Source organism: Mustelus asterias, chromosome 9 (genome assembly GCF_964213995.1).
Source record: "Mustelus asterias chromosome 9, sMusAst1.hap1.1, whole genome shotgun sequence".
In the NCBI taxonomy this organism is placed as follows: Eukaryota; Metazoa; Chordata; class Chondrichthyes; order Carcharhiniformes; family Triakidae; genus Mustelus; species Mustelus asterias.
The window spans coordinates 83945850-83966077 of NC_135809.1; the positions used below are offsets into that span (position 1 = coordinate 83945850).

General features: G+C 45.2%; 1 protein-coding gene across 1 annotated transcript in view; it reads right to left on the minus strand.

Moving 5' to 3' along the window:
• LOC144498780 (potassium voltage-gated channel subfamily KQT member 1) overlaps positions 1-20228 on the minus strand; it is a 709444-nt gene that overhangs the window by 389394 nt on the left and 299822 nt on the right. The window contains exon 11 of the mRNA XM_078220448.1: positions 11889-12012. Coding sequence (XP_078076574.1) covers positions 11889-12012 — 124 coding nt within the window. The remainder of the gene's footprint in view (positions 1-11888; positions 12013-20228) is intronic.

A 20228-nucleotide genomic window follows, 5' to 3' on the forward strand; every position in this document is an offset into this window, starting at 1 on the left:
GTGCCTTCCCGTCACAACCAGAATTAGGTTCTGGGCAGCAAGACCCATACGTTCGACCTCCCTGCCACGCCTTCACTCCAGTCCCTGAAACAGCCAATTAACAACCACTTGAAGGCCTGCTCCTACTTCCACTGTAACCTTCGATTTGATTCATTATTGTCACATGTATTGGGATACAATGAAAAGTATTGTTTCATACAATCTATACAGTGCAGAAATAGGCCATTCAGCCCATCGAGTCTGCACCAACCACAATCCCACCCAAACCCTATTCCCATAACCCCACATATTTATCCTGCTAATCCCCCTGACACTAAGGGGCAATTCAGCATGGCCAATCAACCTAACCCGCACATCTTTGGACTGTGGGAGGAAACCAGAGCACCCGGAGAAAACCCACGCAGACACGGAGAGAATATGCAAACTCCAGGCAATCACCCGAGGCTGGAATTGAAACTGGGTCCCTGGCGTTGTGAGGCAGCAGTGCTAACCATGTTGGCGTAGCAGGTTGAAGCTGGTGGGTGGGCTGTAGGGTCTGACTTGATTTGATTTGAGTTGTCACATGTATTAGTATACAGTGAAAATTATTGTGTCTTGCACTATGTCTTGCATGCTATGCAGACAGAACGTACCGTTCATAGAATACATAGGGGAAGAGGAAAGGAGAGGGTTCAGAATGTAGTGTTACAGTCATAGCTAGGTCCATTCAAAAGTCTGACGGCAGCAGGGAAGAAGCTATTCTTGAGTCGGTTGGTACATGATCTCAGACTTCCCAGCTCCAGGTTGGCCTGCCGACAAGTGACCCGCACAACTGATAAAACTGTGAGGGCTGCATCTCAGCTGGAAGGGGCGGGTGTCAGGGTGGGGGGCTGTGCCCTCAATCTTTACCAATGTGTGTGTAATTGACATTGGGGATGACCATGGGATGGCCACCCCCCACCCTCTCTGCTGACCCCCATGGTTCACCCTCTCCCAGCATCCCCCACCCAATGAAATCCACCTCCCCTCCCCCCCAACAGCATTTGCCTTTTTCCTGGGCTGCTGCCCTGATGCTGTTGTTCCAGCAGCAGCCACAGCCTCCCCCATGGCACTGCTGAGTACACGAGCTGACAGCCTCCGATTGGTCTGCAGCTCTTGGCGGGAAAGGTCTGGGCTCCTTGGTCTGGAGGATGGCCAGCTGTTGTCCACTTCACCAGCTCACTTTTATTTAGATTTTATACTATGCCTATAATTTGGGGTATTTTATTTATAATGCAGTCCACTATGGACACAGTTGGAGGGGTGATGAGGAAAGGAAGAAATAAGAATAGCCAGGCTTATGTGTGGGAAAACAGAAGAGAGAGTGAACATGCGGTTCAAATCACATCAGACTATGTTCACTCCATGATAAACAAGCAGGAAAGATGCTTTGGAATTCATACATAGTCAAGTAATGCTCTATTACTGAGACTGTGATCCCAGCCTTCAGATTAATCTGATAACATCCTGCCTGACTCATCACTCGCAGTCTCCCTGTCAATCCAGGGTGGTTGATAATCGTTAGTTCAAGTCCTGTTACCTAACCAATTTGAATAAAGGCAAACAATTGGCAAGATTCAGCCAGAGAGACAGGAACAAAATATGTCAAGATATATTCTTTACAAACTGCCACAATTCAACAGCTGGGCACACAATGTGGGCGCAATTTGCTTTCAGCTGCAGTCAAAAATGTATTTTCCTTACAAATCATTTGCTCTTATAATGTGTGTGACATGAGCAAAGCAGTTCTAGTCACTATAAGTGAGTGGGATTTTCCAGCCGTTCCTACGGATTCCCTGGCAGCGGAGGGTACAAACAACACTAAACCCCATTGACAGTGGTGGGACTGGAATATCACGCTGCCGGCCAATGGCAGGCCATCTCTGCTGGGGGTGGTCAAAAAATCATCGCCCAGGGCTCTGGTCATGTTTTGGACAGGCAAGCCAGTCTAAAGTGAGGAGCTTCAGTTTCTTGACTACATCCATGGGGTTGAGTTTTTTTTACAATAACTCTGCTGCTTTCATGGTTATTTTCCTGCTACTAGCTCATAACCTGGCACAGTGGGGTTTGACCTTGTGACCTCTGGAGTGCTAGTACCCATTCCATTTCCCACCATCAAAAAGGTATACTGAGCAAAGGGTTCAGAAAAGAGCATGGATTATTCCAACACTTACAACCCTCAAGTTTCAGGATGATGCTGTCTGAAATTGCACTTGTTCGCACATAAATAATAATTTGCATCATCCAATTATTAGAACAATAGAATCCCTACAGTGCAGAGGGAGGCCATTCAGCCCATCTAGTCTGCAGCCAATTCTCGGACACAGCATCTTATCCAGGCCCTCTCTCCGCCACCCCCCCCCCCCACCCCTCCAAACTTTATGTACCCCCACACAATTACCATGGCTAATCCACCTAACCTACACATCTTTGGACCGTGGGAGGAAACTGGAGCACCCAGAGGAAACACACGCAGATATGGGGAGAAAGTGCAAACTCCACACAGACAGGCTGGAATCAAACCTGGGTACCTGGCACTGTGAGGCAGCAGTGCTAACCACTGTATTAAAATGGAAATATAGTTCAACTTAAAGTCTGAATCTAGGACCAGAGCGCTTGAGCATAAAATTTAAGAAGACTCCATTTATATCAGAAGATATTACCACAGAATGCTGGATAGAGTCCCGGCTAAAAGAGCCACCCTAAAACTAATTGATACACATTTGTTGTATGTTTAAAGCCTCCTGCTACAGCTTCCTGATCATCCTAAACAGGGATATTTCAGTTTGGTTACTTGACCAAACAAATCCATCAAAGTTGGAGAAAATCATCTCTCTATCAAGCATCATGACATTTTCCTATACACCTGGGAAAAAGAAAAAGGCATGCGCTAACTTCCCTTCACAGTTGGCCAGCTACTCACCGTTCCAATTGGCCACTTTCTCCATTTTCCCTGCGGCCTTTTGGATAGCCCTCAAAGACCCGGCTTGGGTCACTGTCTGTATGGAGTTTGCACATTCTCCCCGTGTCTGTGTGGGTTTCCTCCAGACGCTCCAATTTCCTCCCACAGTCCAAAGATGTGCGGGCTAGGTAGATTGGCCATGCTAAATTGCCCCTTAGTGTCAGGGGGACTAGCTAGAGTAAATGCGTGAGGTTACGGGGTTTTCCCACCTGGGTGGGATTGTGGTCAGTGCAGACTCGAAGGGTCGAAGGGCCTCCTTCTGCACTGTAGGGATTCTATGATCGATGGATCCTATGAGAAGAACTTTTCCAAAAGTGTTTTGTTTTTGCTCCAAAATGATCTGCGTTTCTCCCAGGAGATTGTATAGCTGCCTGGTCAGGGAATGGGGGGGGGGGCGGGGGGGGAAGTAATGCACGTCATGTGTTTAATTTAAGGTACATGGTGAATAGGGTTGCCCCTTCTTGTTGGGATATATTCCTGAAGGATTCATCATTTGACATCCTCCCTGAAACCCTCTGCTCCCACATTTCCACCAAGAATTGCCAAAAGCGCACATCCTCGCTTTCCCCCACCAGTTGGAAAGCAAATAGTCTTCATGATCTGATTGGATGATTCTCGACAGCAACATTATCAGTCAGCTGTGCAGGTGCAAGGTCCCATGTTAACTAATATGCATACATGGCCACAGCCACACGCAAAAAAACATTAAAGAAAAGATCCTTTGCAATTCTCCAGTCCTCTGGTGCCGGCCTCGCAGCTAAACGAGATTGGAACGTTACGTCCAGTGCCTTCACAACATCTTTGCTTGCTTCCCATCCAATGCCAGTGACTTATCAATGTTAAATATTGCCAGGCTTTCTAATACCTCCTCTTTATTAATTTTAGCCCATCCAGTATTTTAACTATCTTTCACTACAACTTTAGCAGCCTCTTCTATCTTGCCAAAGACAATACTCATTTTACATCTGTCTTTGGCAAGATACATCTGAGCATGCCCTCTGCTTTCATGTGTAGATCTCCTTCTTGATCCCTAGTCAGCCACACCCCTCCTCTTACTGCTTTTTAAAGAACTATTCATATGCCTGTCTCTTCTCATGCTCTCTCTTTGTCTCTCATTTCCTTTTGCACTTCTCCTCTGAACTTTCTTCGTTTAGCCTGGTTCTTATTTATATTATCAACCGGACATCAGTCCGTGTTTAATGCTTCATCTTGTTCTCCATCTCTTTCATCATCCAGGAAGCTCTTGCTTTGATCGTCCTATTTTTCCTCTCTATGGGAACGCCCCTTGACTGTACTCGAACCATCTCCGCTTTGATGGCAGTCCATGGTTTCACCAGAGCTTTGCCTGCCAATTGTTTGATGCCAGTTTACCTGGGACAGATCTGTTCTCAGCCCAATGAAATTGTCTCTCCTCCAGTGATGTGGTTTTACTTTAGATCGACTTAGACATCGCATCTACCTTCTTCTGACTTTGGCATACGGCATCAAAGTCTGGAGAGGGATAGAATTAGCCAGAAGCCATTTCATGAAGATGAAGGATGTGCCAATAAGACTATTGTAACAAAAAACAAACCCAAGATGCTACATTCTGTCCACTTTCCTGTGTGGCTCAGAAACTTGGACCATGAGTAAAGATCTGTGGAAGAAAATGGAGGACTTTGAATGAAGATGCAAAGACATATACTTAGGCTTCTATATATAGACCGTAAGACAAATGAAGAGGTGCTTGAAATTGCAAGAGCAAAAGTAACTCCTAAAAAGTGACAACCAGCAAAGAAAATGTCAGTACCTTGGCCAGTTAATCAGAGTTGAAAAGCTACAGAGATCTCTGCCAGAGAGCAAAGTGGAGGGGGGGGAGCTGAAAGAGGATCGAGGTGTAGTTGGATGATGGACACCACAGAACAGATGAGCTGCAATGTGTGAGGATGGTGCAAGGCAGACGAGCGTGACATACCATGGCAGCAGATCTCCTGGTAGGAGTAGCTGGAGCAGCACAGGACTGAAGGACTGCAGATTGCTACTTCTGCTTTTCCATAGCTAACTGAGATACTATGATCCCTATTCCCTAACTGGCACTTCATCCACTTGACCTACCTTATTACCCAGAAGCAGGTCCAGCAATGTCTTCTTCCTCCATGGGCCAGAATTATGAGAATTCTCCTGAACACATTTCAGACTCTCTTCTCTCTCTACATTGTGCAATATCACTAACCCATTTTATATTAGGATAATTGAAGTTTCCATAGAATCATAGATTACTATTCAGCCCATTGCGTCTGTACCGACCACAATCCCACCCAGGCCCTAGTCCCATAACCCCACACATTTAACCTGCCAGTCCCCCTGACACTAGGGGACAATTCAGCATGGCCAATCAACCTGACCCGTACATCTTTGGACTGTGGGAGGAAATCGGAGCACCCGGAGGAAACCCACGCAGACACGGGGAGAAAGTGCAAACTCCATACAGTCATCTGAGCCTCGAATTGAACCCGGGTCCCTGACGCTGTGAGGCAGCAGTGCTAACCACTACTCTACAGGTATTGCACATCTCTGTAATTCTGCTGAAAACCTGCTCCTTTATACCTTTCCTACCAGTGGTCTATAGAATACATCCAGTTGTATAAATGATACCTCGATCGTTTTTGATTTCTTACCAAATAAATTCTGTTCTAGTTCCCCTCAGGAAGCCCCTCGCTCCAGCACTGTAATATTCTCCTTCAATCAATATTGTCATTCTTCCTCCTTTCTTTCCTGAACACCTTATATCTCAGGATATTTAGTATCCATTCCTACCCTTTTTTATTGCCACATGGTCTCATGTCTTCATCGAAATTTGCAGCTCACCAACCTTATGTAAGATGCTTGACGCATTCATACACATGCACTACAATCTAACACCTCCAAGCCACACACCATCAACATTCAATCACTGGGTCAAACTCCCTTCCTAACAGCACTGTACGTGCACATACGCCACATGGTCTGCAGTGGTTCAAGAAGACAGCTCACCACTACCTTCTCAAAGGCAATTAGGGATGTGCAATAAATGCTGGCCTCGCCAGCGAAGCCCACATGCCTGTGAAATATTTTTTTAAAAATTAGACCTTATTGCATTCCCCCCCTTTAGCCTGACCCATACTAATAACTTATTACTTCTTACTCTAGTGCCATCTGTCTCTTCCATTGTGCACTTTTTGCTCTACTGGAGACTAATCTTTAATTCCTGGAGACTCTTGGATAATCCTGGAGGCTTGGCAGTCCTCACCATGACAGGATGGACAAGCTCAGTGGGTCAGCTGGTCTTTTCCTGTTTATTTTTTTTAGATTGGTATTGTACCAGGGATTCCCACTTGCAGCCCTTATTTCCAGTCTATCTGCATGGGCCACCAACTCTCTGCCCATCTGTTCTGGGTCTCAATCTGCACTCATTGCCAGCTATGCTCGAATCCCACACACCTTGCTCACTCCCATGCCTCCTTTCCTCAGCCTGCAGGGAACAGCAAAGGAGATGGTTGAGTCCTCCTACAAAATCAACTCAATGATCCAGTTCAAAAATGCATCGTTATAACAGAGCGGGGCTGGATATTTAACTAAAGACTTGGTCGCTAAAGACCTTATAATTCAGCTGCAATGTTTTTAAGTGACTATTTCAGTTCACTTTGACAGTGGAATGGAAATTTGTCCAAAAACTTTAGAGAATGAGAATCACACAAACATAACATTAAATCTGAGCACTCTAAAACCATAGAAACACAATCCAACAGGATGATGTCTATGTTATATTATCGCTAAACTTGAGTTTGAACGTTTTCCCCATGTCTGCGTGGGTTTCCTCCGGGTGCTCCGGTTTCCTCCCACAGTCCAAAGATGTGTGGATTAGGTGCATTGGCCATGCTAAATTGCCCCTTAGTGTCAGGGGGATTAGCAGGGTAAATACGTGGGGTTATGGGAATAGAGCCCGGGTGGGATTGTTGTTGGTGCAGACTCGATGGGCCGAATGGCCTCCTTCTGCACTGTAGGGATTCTATGAATATCCTTCGAGGGCAGTGGAGGAAAAAAACATGTAGAAATTCAGTAACTGGAGCAATGAACAGATCAGATAGTTCATCTAATGATTTAATTTCTAAAAAAAAAATCATGTAAAGCTTTCCATTGTCTTCATTGCCCACTGAACCAGAAAATAAGCATCAGCCGGGAGAAAAAAAATTAAACCAGACGTTAGTGAAAACTTAAAGAAGGGCACTGATTGAATTAAACTTTGACTGCAAACTGCTGTATCAACATCACACATCAATTGGCTTGACTGCGGTGTTTGCTTGGTTAGAACACGCATGTGTTCTTAGCACCCACTTGTCAAATGGAATTGAACACAATGTCATAGACATGATGTCATCAGCTTTCATGACCGGTAAATTGCATCCAACTGTTCAAAATTAAACATATTTTAAGCACATCCTTTGAAGATTCTTTGAAGCCAAATAGATGAGCATGAGCTTGCTTCTTTTCCTCTCTGAAGCGAGGGATGCAGATTTCCTGATGAGGAATGTCAACTCACTGAGTGAAGCATTCTTTTGTCCGCTAATAAATCGACTGATTGCATGCCAAGTACATTTGTCTCCAATGAGAAGCTTTAAATTCCATTCAATTAAAAAGTTTTACACTTTGGCTTTGCCCTTTGGATTTTTCTTCTTGAATGAATAGGTGTTTCAACCTAGATATAAAATGTGTACGTCTGCATGTGTGCGCACACTTGTGTGTGTGTGTGTATGTGTGTGTGCGCGTGTGCGCGTGTGTGTGTGTGCGTGTGTGTGCGCTCCACTCATCCCAAAATCTTCACACAAATATAGAAAAAAACCCATCTGGATTCTTCACGAAAAGGCAATATGTAACATGCCACTTTAACAACTCATCACCCAAGTGTCCAAATATGGAAAATGCCAACAAACATAATTGCTAGTTCAAGGCTGCATTCAAACTGGTTCTGCGTCACAAGTTTATTTTTGTTTTTCACTGCGTTGGTTTGAAGTTATAAATTTGTTCAAACCCACTCGGAAAAGGGTAACTTTTCTCTACTTTTGGGTCTCATGCTCCGAGTCATTTTTTTTTTTAAAAAAGAAGATTCGAATCGCTGTTGTTTTCCATTGACTCGTTCCTCTGGGCGGGAGCAGCATGGATTCAGACTCGCATCAAAGACATTTAGATTGGGTGGGACAGGATTGTTACTGAGTATGTTTCCTTTCCCACGAGGTGAAGTGCCATCCACTTCCCCATCCTTAATCAGGGTACGGAAATGTTGTGGTTATGCTATTGGACGAGTAAACTTATAAAGCTCAGGTCCCCTGTAGTTAAGTATTTACGTTCATGGTTTCACATCAGCAGCTGTTGTGCAGAAAATTCCAAGAACTGGGAGGCTAACCTTGAGCAAGCGAAGAGGAGAGGCCGAGGGCAAGAAAAGATCGAGGGCAGGGAAAAGGGGAGCCCAAAAATCGGGGCACAATTTGCAAAGGGGAAGCCAGAAGTGAGAGGTACTTTGAGTCCACCAGTCACTGGTGTAACTCTCTAAAAATGTACTCATAATGGCAAGTGGCAATGCACAGATTTCCTTTATAACCCATAGTAATACAAACTCACTGGGGGCAATCTTACCAAATAAATTCTAAGTCCCGAACGAGCGTGAAAATGGGAGAGTTTCAGATCAGTTCTTTCGGCGAGGCCACAAGTCCAATCTTATGCCATTCTGTGAAAAAAATAACGCAAAACCTGTTTCCTGCCCTGTAGGGGGAGGGGGAGGGGCCAGGGCCTAAGTGCGACAGAGAGCCGGCAGCTCACAGTAGAGGGCACTATAGTGCATGTCACTGTAACCCCCCACCCCCCCAAATATTGCCTGCCCATCTCCTGCTATTGCTGCCTTCATGGCCGATCACACCCCCTCCCGTCCCAGCTGATTGCCACCCCCCCTGTCCATCCCCATACCGCTTGGTCAATTGCTGCCTTCCCCGATCGATCGTTGGTTATAAGGTGCACAGCATCCCCCAATCTGATCCTGTTGCAGAGTACGCAGTGCCCCCCCCACCTGCCTCCCCTTAGTCCCTGCCCCTTCCAGACCCTACACTCTTGCAGTGGGGGCAGTATCCAGTGAGCAGTGCCAGGGTGCCCACCGGGCATTGCCAGACTGGCACCCTGGCACTGCCCGCCAGGCATTGCCCCTGGCCTTCCAGGGGGCCTCAACAGCCTCAGGCCCTACCGGCAAGGCCATCAGGTCCTCACTCAATACCGTTCTCACTTACCACATAGCGCAGAGTCAGGAGCAGCAATGTCAGTCACCGTCATCTTCAAGTTCCAGGATTGTGATCTTTACTACAATTGGCATTATTATTCCACAGTCAGCTGGGTAATAGGCATGTCTTTACATGACGATGAACTGGGAAAAATCAATTGTCTCCCACCCCAAAACAGACTGATAACTCACAAATTAAAAGCTCCATTAATGATGAAGTAGATGCATTGCTCCCCTATCAGCCTCAGTTAGAGACCACAATGATGGCAAGCCATTCTCCACTGTTCAACTGGATGACCATCAGAAATTCTGCGCTTGTGGTGCATAAGATGCATCTTGTATCTGATGCACCACAAGGCCATCTACATTTCAGGAGCCAGGCCTGGTCACTGGAGTCCACTAGGATAAAGAGCAACCTTCCTTTATAATTCTTAATGGGCGGAACATTAACAATTGCAGAAACCTAGACAAGGGAAAAAGTGCCCTTTGGCAAAGATGATGTGGAGTGGTGGGAGTCATGTGACATGAATCTTTTGTTATCTTTATTATATTGTATGAATACACAGGGGACAATGCAGCAACACCCCGTCCTGCATTTTGAGTGTGTGCAAATAAACTAACCCTCTAAGCTTAACCTATCTCAAGTTTGTTGTGGGGTTACTAACAAAATTAGGATCACACCAATACTGAGTGGTTGAGAAATAAGAAGTGAGAAATCAAAATCAAAACACCTTTCTATTTACGGACGGGTAGTGAGAGGAGAAATCAGAGCTGTTTCGATTAAACCCCTTCACGTCAATAACAAAATTAATCTGATACGCATGTGAGATGGTCAAAATGGCTTCCATGTCACTAGTAACATTCTGTTCCATTTTAGTGCACAGGGAGAATGTTTGGGAACTCAGTGCATTAAGTAATCTCTTGCTCCTTTGATAATTAATTGATATGAGGTTCAGGGAAAAAGTTCAGCTACATCCTAATTCTCCACATTGAAGAAACACTCATTGTGGACCAGCTAAAGCAAGTCCAGCTGCATAACAACACAAGTCTGTCAGACTTAATGACCACATCACCTGGAATTAAGGCACAAGAGGCCAGGGCAGGGACAGTGAACCAGAGCTGACAGCATGGGAAAAACTCAGCTATTGTTTGCTAGTTATGTGAAAAGTGCAGTCCAGCTACAATTTATTCAGGGTTTCTTGAATGAAAAGTTCACGTCCGACATGCAACGTTCAGTCGAAGGCTGCTAAAACACGTTTGTCGTCCACATGCAGTCATGTTACTAAGAACAAGAGTGAAGGAAAAACAAATGATATCCCAACAGATCCGATGTTTCCAGCTGGATTTCTCCCAGCCACCACAATACCTGATTGAGACCCAGTCAGTCCATAGAGGATGTGCTCATGAGCAAACGTTGAAATGCTCACAAAACAAAACACAATAAGAGTACAAGCTTCTCTAGAACTCACTCACAGGCACAAACTTATGTTCCAGACACCACTGACCGAGCTTTCCATCTGCACTGACAGCTTCAACGTTGTGGTTAATTGAGCAGCTCACGCCCAGTGTGATACTTGGGGATTTAAATCCACAGAAACCACAAACCACTCAACAAGAATTGCAACGGGTATTAATAATTAACAAACAAAAAAAAGGAATACATGCAACGAGAGAACATCACATCCGACCAAGCTTGATAACAGTCTGAAGGGGGCCATTTTAATCTGGCCTTGGGACGGGAATTTGACCGGGTCACACCAGACGCCTGTTCCACATTCTGCCCAATATTACTTTTTCATTGAAGTCAATGCAATGTAAAATCAGCTGGGGTATAAACGAGGGGGGTGCAATCCAATCCAGTCAACCCCCTGCTGGGTGGGTTAATGTTAAAATGACTCCCTTCTACCTCAACTTATTAGTAAGCGCTTTGATGTCCGAGAGGGTAGATTTTCCTGGTCCCGTGCCCAATTTTGATGGCAGCCAGCAAAGGGAGCTTGCGTTGGGTGGAGCACACAGCCCCGTAAGCGAGTGCGTTTGATTCTCAAACCGCCTAACTGAAAGGATAGAAAATTGGACAATCTCCCACCTGACTTTCCTCTCTCTGTCTGAGCAAGCCACAGGCTTCGTGGAGAGCTAGAGGGGGTAAGGGGGTGAAGGATCAGGAAGCTCCACCATAAATGAAAAGTCCTTAACAAATTTGTGCTCTCCAGGCAACACCCATCAATCCCACGCATTTTGGACGTGCAGGCAAGCAATCAGCCCTTTTGCCATCTCCCTTATTGTTGCCTCACTGACAGACTTCTATCCCACCAGGTCCATGTTGATCCTAAGCCAGTATATGATACTTCAAAACAGTTGAGGAGATTAAATACACTCATGTATTATAAATAGAACTTATTAACAATGTCAATAATTTTTAATAGTAGACTCCCCTGAACACTCAAGTCTGAAAGTTCCTGTGGCTTTTATGGTGCAAAACAGACCCAATGCAATAGACACACCATTAGAAAATCTTTCAGGCGAACGGACTATAATTTGGAACAGACCCCACCGGTTATTGAAGCAAGTCCCAAAATCGCCCCTGAAACCAAAACAACATCCATTTAGCAACTGTACACTGCCACTTACTGAGAAACGTGTGTGACAGGAGCCAGGACTGGCTCTCCCTCGATGAAGTCAAGATCATCTGCATAGCTGTTTGCTCTTGACAAGGCTCCACTGTTTGCATCAAGCATCCCCAGGGATTTCTTCACTGTGAGAAATAATTTTTAGAAAAAATACAAGCATCAGTCTGATAAACTATGTCAGAACTCAAAATCAGTTAGCTCGTCCTCCCCAACAGTGTTCTAGCTGCTTCACTTCCCCTCACCTTAAGGCACTGGTTTTCACCAATGTAGATTTTTATGGACACTGGCAACCCTCTTGCCATGCTGTTAATATTCACATTCGAGTTTTGGCAGCGAGTGTCAACGCCCTATTTACTGACAAAAGCAATCCCCTTCTCCACTCTGTAACCATCCTCCCGTCAAACCCCATCTCTGTTATTCAAACATATACAAGTGCAGCAGCGATCACTGGGTAGTAGTTAGGAATAGGAACTGTGGCTAGGGTCAGCTAGCTCAGTAGGTTGAAGCAGGTGATACAAGAGGTGCTGCCATTTTATTTGGGCATCAATCTAGCTAAAACAAATGTATTCATTCACACAGCCTAGAGGCAAGGCAGCCACAAGCACTTGGTTAATACAGTTTGCATACGACACAGTCTGATAGTTATTTACATACAAAGAACAAAAGAACAAAGAACAAAGAAAATTACAGCACAGGAACAGGCCCTTTGGCCCTCCAAGCCTGCACCGACCATACTGCCAGACTGAATTAAAACCCCCTGCCCTACCGGGGACCACATCCTTCCATTCCCATCCTATTCATGTATTTGTCAAGACGCCCCTTAAAAGTGACTATCGTATCTGCTTCCACTACCCGACAGCGAGTTCCAGGCACCCACCACCCTCTGGGTAAAAAACTTGCCTCGTACATCTCCTTTAAATCTTGCCCCTCGCACTTTAAACCTATGCCCCCTAGTAATTGACTCTTCCACTCTGGGAAAAAGCTTCTGACTATCCACTCTGTCCATGCCCCTCATAATCTTGTAGACTTCTATCAGGTTGCCCTCAACCTCCGTCATTGCAGTGAGAACAAACCAAGTTTCTCCAACCTCTCCTCATAGCTAATGCCCTCCGTACCAGGCAACATCCTGGTAAGTCTTTTCTGTACCCTCTCCAAAGCCTCCACATCCTTCTGGTAATGTGGCGACCAGAATTGAACACTATATTCCAAGTGCGGCCTAACTAAGGTTCTATAAAGCTGCAACATGACTTGCCAATTTTTAAATTCAATTCAATGCCCCGGTCGATGAAGGTAAGCATGCCGTATGCCTTCTTGACTACCTTCTCCACCTGCGTTGCCACTTTCAGTGACCTGTGTACCTGTATACCCAGATCTCTCTGCCTATCAATACTCTTAAGGGTTCTGCCATTTACTGTATATTTTCTATCAGTATTAGACCTTCCAAAATGCATTACCTCACATTTGTCCGGATAAAACTCCATCTGCCATCTCTCCGCCCAAGTCTCCAACCGATCTATAACCTGCTGCATCGTCTGATGGTCCTCATCGCTATCTGCAAATCCACCAAACTTTGTGTCGTCCGCAAACTTACTAATCAAACCAGTTACATTTTCCTCCAAATCATTTATATATATTACAAACAGCAAATGTCCCAGCACTGATCGCTGAGGAATGCCACTTGTCACAGTCCTCCATTCAGAAATGCACCCTTCCACTGCTACCCTCTATCTTCTATGACCAAGCCAGTTCTGTATCCACCTTGCCAGGTCACCTCTGATCCTATGCGACTTCACCTTCTGCACCAGTCTGCCATGAGGGACCTTGTCAAAGGCCTCACCGAAGTCCATGTAGACAACATCCACTGCCCAACCCTCATCAATCATCTTCGTCACTTCCTCGAAAAATTCGATCAAGTTCATGAGACACGACCTCCTTTTCACAAAACCATGTTGCCTCTCGCTAATATGTCCGCTTATTTCCAATCCTCTCCAATAATTTTCTTACCACTGATGTAAGGCTCACCAGCCTGTAATTACATGGATTATTTTTGCTACCTTTCTTAAACAAAGGAGCAACATTGGCTCTTCTCCAATCCTCTTGGACCTCCCCTGTAGCCAGTGAGGATACGAAGATTTCTCTCAAGGCCCCAGCAATTTCCTCCCTTGCCTCTCTCAGTATTCTGGGCTATATCCTATCAGGCCCTGGGGACTTGTCTACCTTAACGTTTCTCAAGAACTTCAAAACCTCCTCCTTTTTGATCTCAACACGACTCCAACAATCTACACACCCTTTCCCAGACTCATCATCCGCCAAGTCCTTCTCTTTGGTGAATACTGATGCAAAGTACTCATTTAATACCTTGCCCATTTCCTCTGGCTCCACACATAGATTCCCTCCCCTGTCCTCGAGTGGAGCAATCCTCTCCCTGGCTACCCTCTTGCTCTTTATATATGTATAAAAAGCCTTGGGATTTTCCTTAATCCTGCTGGCCAATGTTTTTTATGACCGCTTTTAGCCCTCTTTACTCCTTGCTTAAGTTTCTTTCTACTTTCCTTGTATTCCACACTTGCTTCGTGTGTTCCCAGCCTCCTAGCCTTGATAAATGCTTCCTTTTTCTCTTTGACTCGGCTCACAATATCTCTCGTTATCCAAGGTTCTCAAAACTTGCCATACTTATCCTTCATCCTCACAGGAATGTACCGGTCCTGAATCCCTATCAGCTTACACTTGAAAGCCTTCCACATGCCAGATGTTGATTTGCCTTCAAACATCTGCCCCCAATCTACATTCTTCAGTTCCTGCCTAATATTGTTATATTTGAACATTTAAAAAAATCAATAATAACCAATCCCAGAGATGATGGCAAAGATTTCCTTGCTATTTAATGGAAGGCTCCTCAAGTTGGTGACCTTTCCACTGAGAAGTTAGCAGTCAGCCAAGTTTGACTCCAACAATGAAGCAAAACTCACCCCTGAGTGACCTTATAGGGTTGGCCTGAGCAATGAAGCAGGGGATAAGTCTTATTTACCACTATTAGCTAAAGGAAACACAATGGCCTATTGCACAAGCCTGAAAAAGGAAGCCTGGTGTAACCATAGGGCAAAGCTATTTAACACGTCAGAGTATACCAGCGCAACCATCCCCCCACTCCAAAGTGAGGGGAGATTAATCAGTTTGGAAACCCAATGGATGGCCTTGACTGATTAAAATGTTATTTGCCTGATAGAGAGATATATATATACATAAATATATAAAATAATATATTCTCTCTCTCTCTCCATATATATATATATATATATATATATGCTTTACAAGACAAAGCAAAACTTTCCTAAAGAGCCATGACTTGGTAAACTGCAGGTTTAAACCCTTATCTGTGCTATGTTAATGAATTCTGAGCAGGGCTGTATGAGGATGGCAGTAATGCCCCTTTCTTCCATTAGAGTAGGGAAGAAAATCAATTAAAACTTCCCCTCCTGAGTTTTGTCTCATCACCCCTGCTGCAAAAGTATGAGTAGATTTTTGGATGTGAGCTGATGAAAAGTGGACAATAGCAGATCAATAATCCATACGTACTTTCCACTGCCCATTCCACCATCGGGGAGAAAGAAAATTTCCCCCTCAGCCTGTGTATGGAACTCTGGTGGAGGCAGACATGCTTGACTCTTACGCTCCTGCATGTCTTTGCTCTCTAAGCTGAAGGGGCAGGTGGGGTTGGGGGGGGGGGCACTTGTCAATACAGAGGACTGTAGGTGCTAAAGAGATCTACTCAGTATCAGTCCAAAGATGTGTGGGTTAGGTTGATTGGCCATGTTAAATTTCCCCTTAGTGTCATGGGACTAGCAGGGTAAATACTTGGGGTTACGGGGATAGGGCCTGGGTGGGATTGTTGTCGGTGCAGGCTCAATGGGCCGAATGGCCTTTTTTTGCACTGTAGGGATTCTATGATTCTACGATCAGTAACCATCTTATAAGAGCCAAAATCTGGTTCCACAACTTCACAAAGTAATTTAGTGACTTTATTGTATAGATCAAGTATGTTGAGGCTCCATCCAGGCAAGCAAAGATGGAATGCTCTTTAGAAAGTGTCTGCAATCAAAGGAAGGCACAAAATTGCATTCCTGCTTATGGGAAACTGCCACAGAAATAAAATTGGAAGTGTCTAAAACATGCTGTCAACTCACTAGCACCCATTGTACATTATCTCACAAAGTCAAAATCTATCTCCATCAAAGGTAGAAGAGTACTTTTTCATTCATTCCTTCTTTCTGTCAGTCTTGTTCACCTCTACCATTAATCTTCATGCCTTAAAGAAAAATATACTGCCACCTTAGTGGACATTGATTAGAGAAGGATGGGGAGAGGTCGGAATTTGTTTCTGTAGCTACATAATATAGTTGCACTCACTGGGCCACAAGTAGCCATGCGTAATGTTCGACATCTTCGACAATGTTCAACTTATTCAAATACTGTTGGTTCTTAGAAACATCCAACGCTATCTGGAAATAGAACTTCTGAAATATATGGGGCTGAGTTTTCCCAGAAATCACCAAAGGCTGATAGTGGGTGGGAAAAGCGGCATAGAAGCTGCTGACAGCACCGGTGGCTTTCTCCACCATATAGTCCCAAACTCAGAGAAGTAAACAGCAAGAGGTGGTGCCATGACGTATCGCCTCCGATTAGCCCGCCCCGCCAGCAACTTCGCTTCTGGGGGATTGGGGTGCCACCCTTCCCCGACCTCCTTGGGTCAATGCCCCCAACACCCGGTTTGACTGCTCTTGCAAGATTTTCCACTTCCGTCGCCAAACCCACCTGATGCATCAAGGAGCAGAAAACCCCAGCTGCACTGTGCATTGAACTAGAGTATCTTTTGAATTCCCACTCCTGCAACCACCATCCCCCAAGAAGAAAAGCACCAACTGTGCCCCAGGTACAGGTCTTTTGCTACTTCATAAGACCATAAGATATCGAAGCAGAATTAGGTCATTCGGCCCATCGAGTCTGCTCTGCCATTCAATCATGGCTGTTACGATTCACCTGCCTTGTCCCCGTAAGTCTTGATCTCCTTATTGATCAAGAACTTATCTATCTCTGTCTTAAAGACACTCAATGACCTGGCCTCCACAGCCCTCTGTGGCAATGAGTTCCCACAGATTCACCATCCTCTAAAGGTTTTAAAGGAGCATCCCTTCACTCTGAGGTTGTGCCCTCAAGTTCTAGTCTCCCCCACTAGTGGAAACATCCTCTCCACATCCACTCTACCTGGGCCTTTCAGTATTCTGTAAGTTTCAAGTAGATCCCACCTCATCCTTCTAAACTCCATCAAGTATAGACCCAGACTCCTCAACCACTCCTCATATGACAAACCCTTCATTCCTGGGATCATTCTTGTGAACCTCCTCTGGACCCTTTCCAAGGCCAGCACATCCTTCCCAAAACTGCTCACAATATTCCAAGTGGGGTCTGACCAGAGCCTTATACAGCCGTAGCAGTAGATCCTTGCTCTTATATTCTAGCCCTCTAGAAATGAATGCTAACATTGAATTTGCCTTCCTAACTGCCAACTGAACTTGCATGTTAACCTCAAGAGAGTCCTGAATCCAACTCCCAAGTCTCTTCATGCTTCAGATTTCTGAAGCCTTTCCCCATTTAGAAAATAGTCTATGCCTCTATTTTTCCTACCAAAGTGCATAACCTCACATTTCCCACATTGTATTCCATCTGCCACTTCTTTGCCCACTCTCCTAGACTGTCCAAGTCATTCTGCAGCCTCCCCACTTCCTCAACACTACTTGTCCCTCTACATATCTTTATATCATCATGCAAATTTAGCAACCATGCCCTCAGTTCCATCTTCCAGATCATTAATGTATGTAGTGAAAAGTTGTGGTCCCAGCACTGACCCCTTGATACACCACTAGTCACCGGTTGCCATCCTGAAAAGGGCCCCCTTATCCCCACTGCCTTTTGTCTGTCAGCCAATCTTCTATTCATGCCAGTACCTTGCCTCTAACAACATTGGCTCTTAGCTTATTTAACAGCCTCCTCTAAGGCACCTTGTCAAAGGCTTTCTGGAAATCAAAATAAATCATGTCCACTGACTCGCCTTTGTCACCTTAACGTAACACTACCGAGCATATTCACAGGAACAAAACAGAGAATCTCAAAACCATTCAGATCATGCTCACGCACAGAATATCCACCTGACTGCACCTTCCCATTACCCCGAATCAAACGCAGAGTGCATAATCTGGCCTGAGTGCAAAGGTTAAACAAGGCAATTAACTCTTTTTTATGCCACCTTCGTGAATTACTTTCGACAAGCTCAGGGTCAGTCTGTGCATGGCTTTCCAATTAAAACACACAACTTCATTCAAAGTACAACTTTAGAATCATGGGATAGAATCCCTGCACCGTAGAAGGAGGCCCATCGAGTCTGCACCGGCAACAGTCCCACCCCATTACCCCACATATTTACCTGCTGGTTTATTCGGATACTCAGTGACAATTTAGCATGACCAATCAACCTAAACCACACATCTTTGGACTGTGGGAGGAAACCGGAGCACCCGGAGGAAGCCCACGCAGACACGGGGAGAATGTGCAAACTCCACACAAACAGTGACCCTTGGCCAGAATTGAACCTGGGCCCCTGGTACTGTGAGGCAGCAGTGCTAACCACTGTGCCACCGTCTGGGGTGCTGGTGCCTCACAGTGCCAGGGTCCTGGGTAAAACTTTGCTAAATTTGCTAAGCCATAGGCTTATAATTCCTGCTCCCAGGCATCCTCATTTTGCAAGCAGAAAAGTCCGAGATTATTTCTGTAACAAAATGGAGGCAGAGTTGCATCCCCCGATGTAATACTCATCTAGCTCAGTATTCCTTTTTACTAGGTAACAAAATACATCCATAAAAGAATTGACTTCAAGTGATAGCAAACTTCCTGCATTCTAAGAGATCTCAGAGTAACAGGAGATGTGGTTTTAAAAGGAACAATATACTCATTTCACACACAATGACCCCGGTATGAACAGCAGAGGAGATAGTAGAAGGGGAGTGTGGTTAAGGTGGTGGTGGGGCAGGGTGTTGGAGGGAGGCGAGAGTTGAGGAACCCGAAAATGTTGGAGACGTGCCAAAGTTAGTAGCAGCTGAGGACCTCATCATCACTTTCCTACCCTGCTCCCAGAGTAACAAGCTGCTCAGCTAATAGGCAGGAAATCCAATAATACAAGGCCACAGCCAGGGACTAATGGGGCCAATTTCCAGGGACTTGGACACAGTGTGGGTTGGTGGGGGCACATTGAGGCCCAATGTTTGTTGACCAGGAGGGCAAACCAGAAAGGATTGAGGAAATGAGAATCATGGAAAATCATAGAATCCTTACAGTGCAGAAGGAGACTATTCGGTCCATCGAGCCTGCTCCGACATCAATCCCACCCAGGTTCTATCCCCGTAAACCCATGTAGTTACTCTCCTAATCCCCCTAACACTAAGGGGCAATTTTAGCATAGCCAATCAACCTAACCTGCATATCTCTGAACTGTGGGAGGAAACCCACGCAGACACGGGAAGATTGTGCAAACTCCACACAGACAGTCACCCATGGTCGGAACTGAACCCGGGTCCCTTGTACTGTGAGGTAGCAGTGCTAACCACTGTGCCACCGTGCCACCCAAAGTTGCTGATGGAGTTGGCTTATCACGATTGAAGATTTACTTGAGGTGCTGGGGAGGGAAAAACATTACTGTGTCTCCCGGCCCTACAAGCAATCCTCTAAGAAGACTTGCCTCCTGGGTATGATTGCTCCAGTCTCCCTTTACCTGCCAGGTTTCCCATACTCTGAGAAACCCCACTGGCCAGCGCTAAATTCAAATTGTTGCCAAACTTTCAGGGATGGACGCTCATTTGAATATTATCACCGACCCACCATTCCAACACACTGAATTAATTAGTTTAGCTTTTAAACATGAACATGCAAATTAGGAGCAGGAATAGGCCACTCGGCCCCTCGAGCCTGCTCTTCCATTCAATAAGATCATGGCTGATTTTACTGTAACCTTAACTCCACATTCCTGCCCACCTCTGTCCTAAAAATATTCAAAGGCTCTGCTTCTACCGTCTTTTGAGGAAGAGAATTCCAAAGACTCACAGGCCTCAGAGAAAATAGTTCTTCTCTTTGGGCATCCTCTTATTTTTAAACAGTGACCTCGATTCTCCCACAAAAGGAAAAGTCTGAGGACACGTACCAACCAACACAAGAATAGCTTCTTCCCTGCTGCCATCAGACTTTTGATTGGACCTACCTCACATTAAGTTGATCTTTCTCTACACTCTAGCTATGA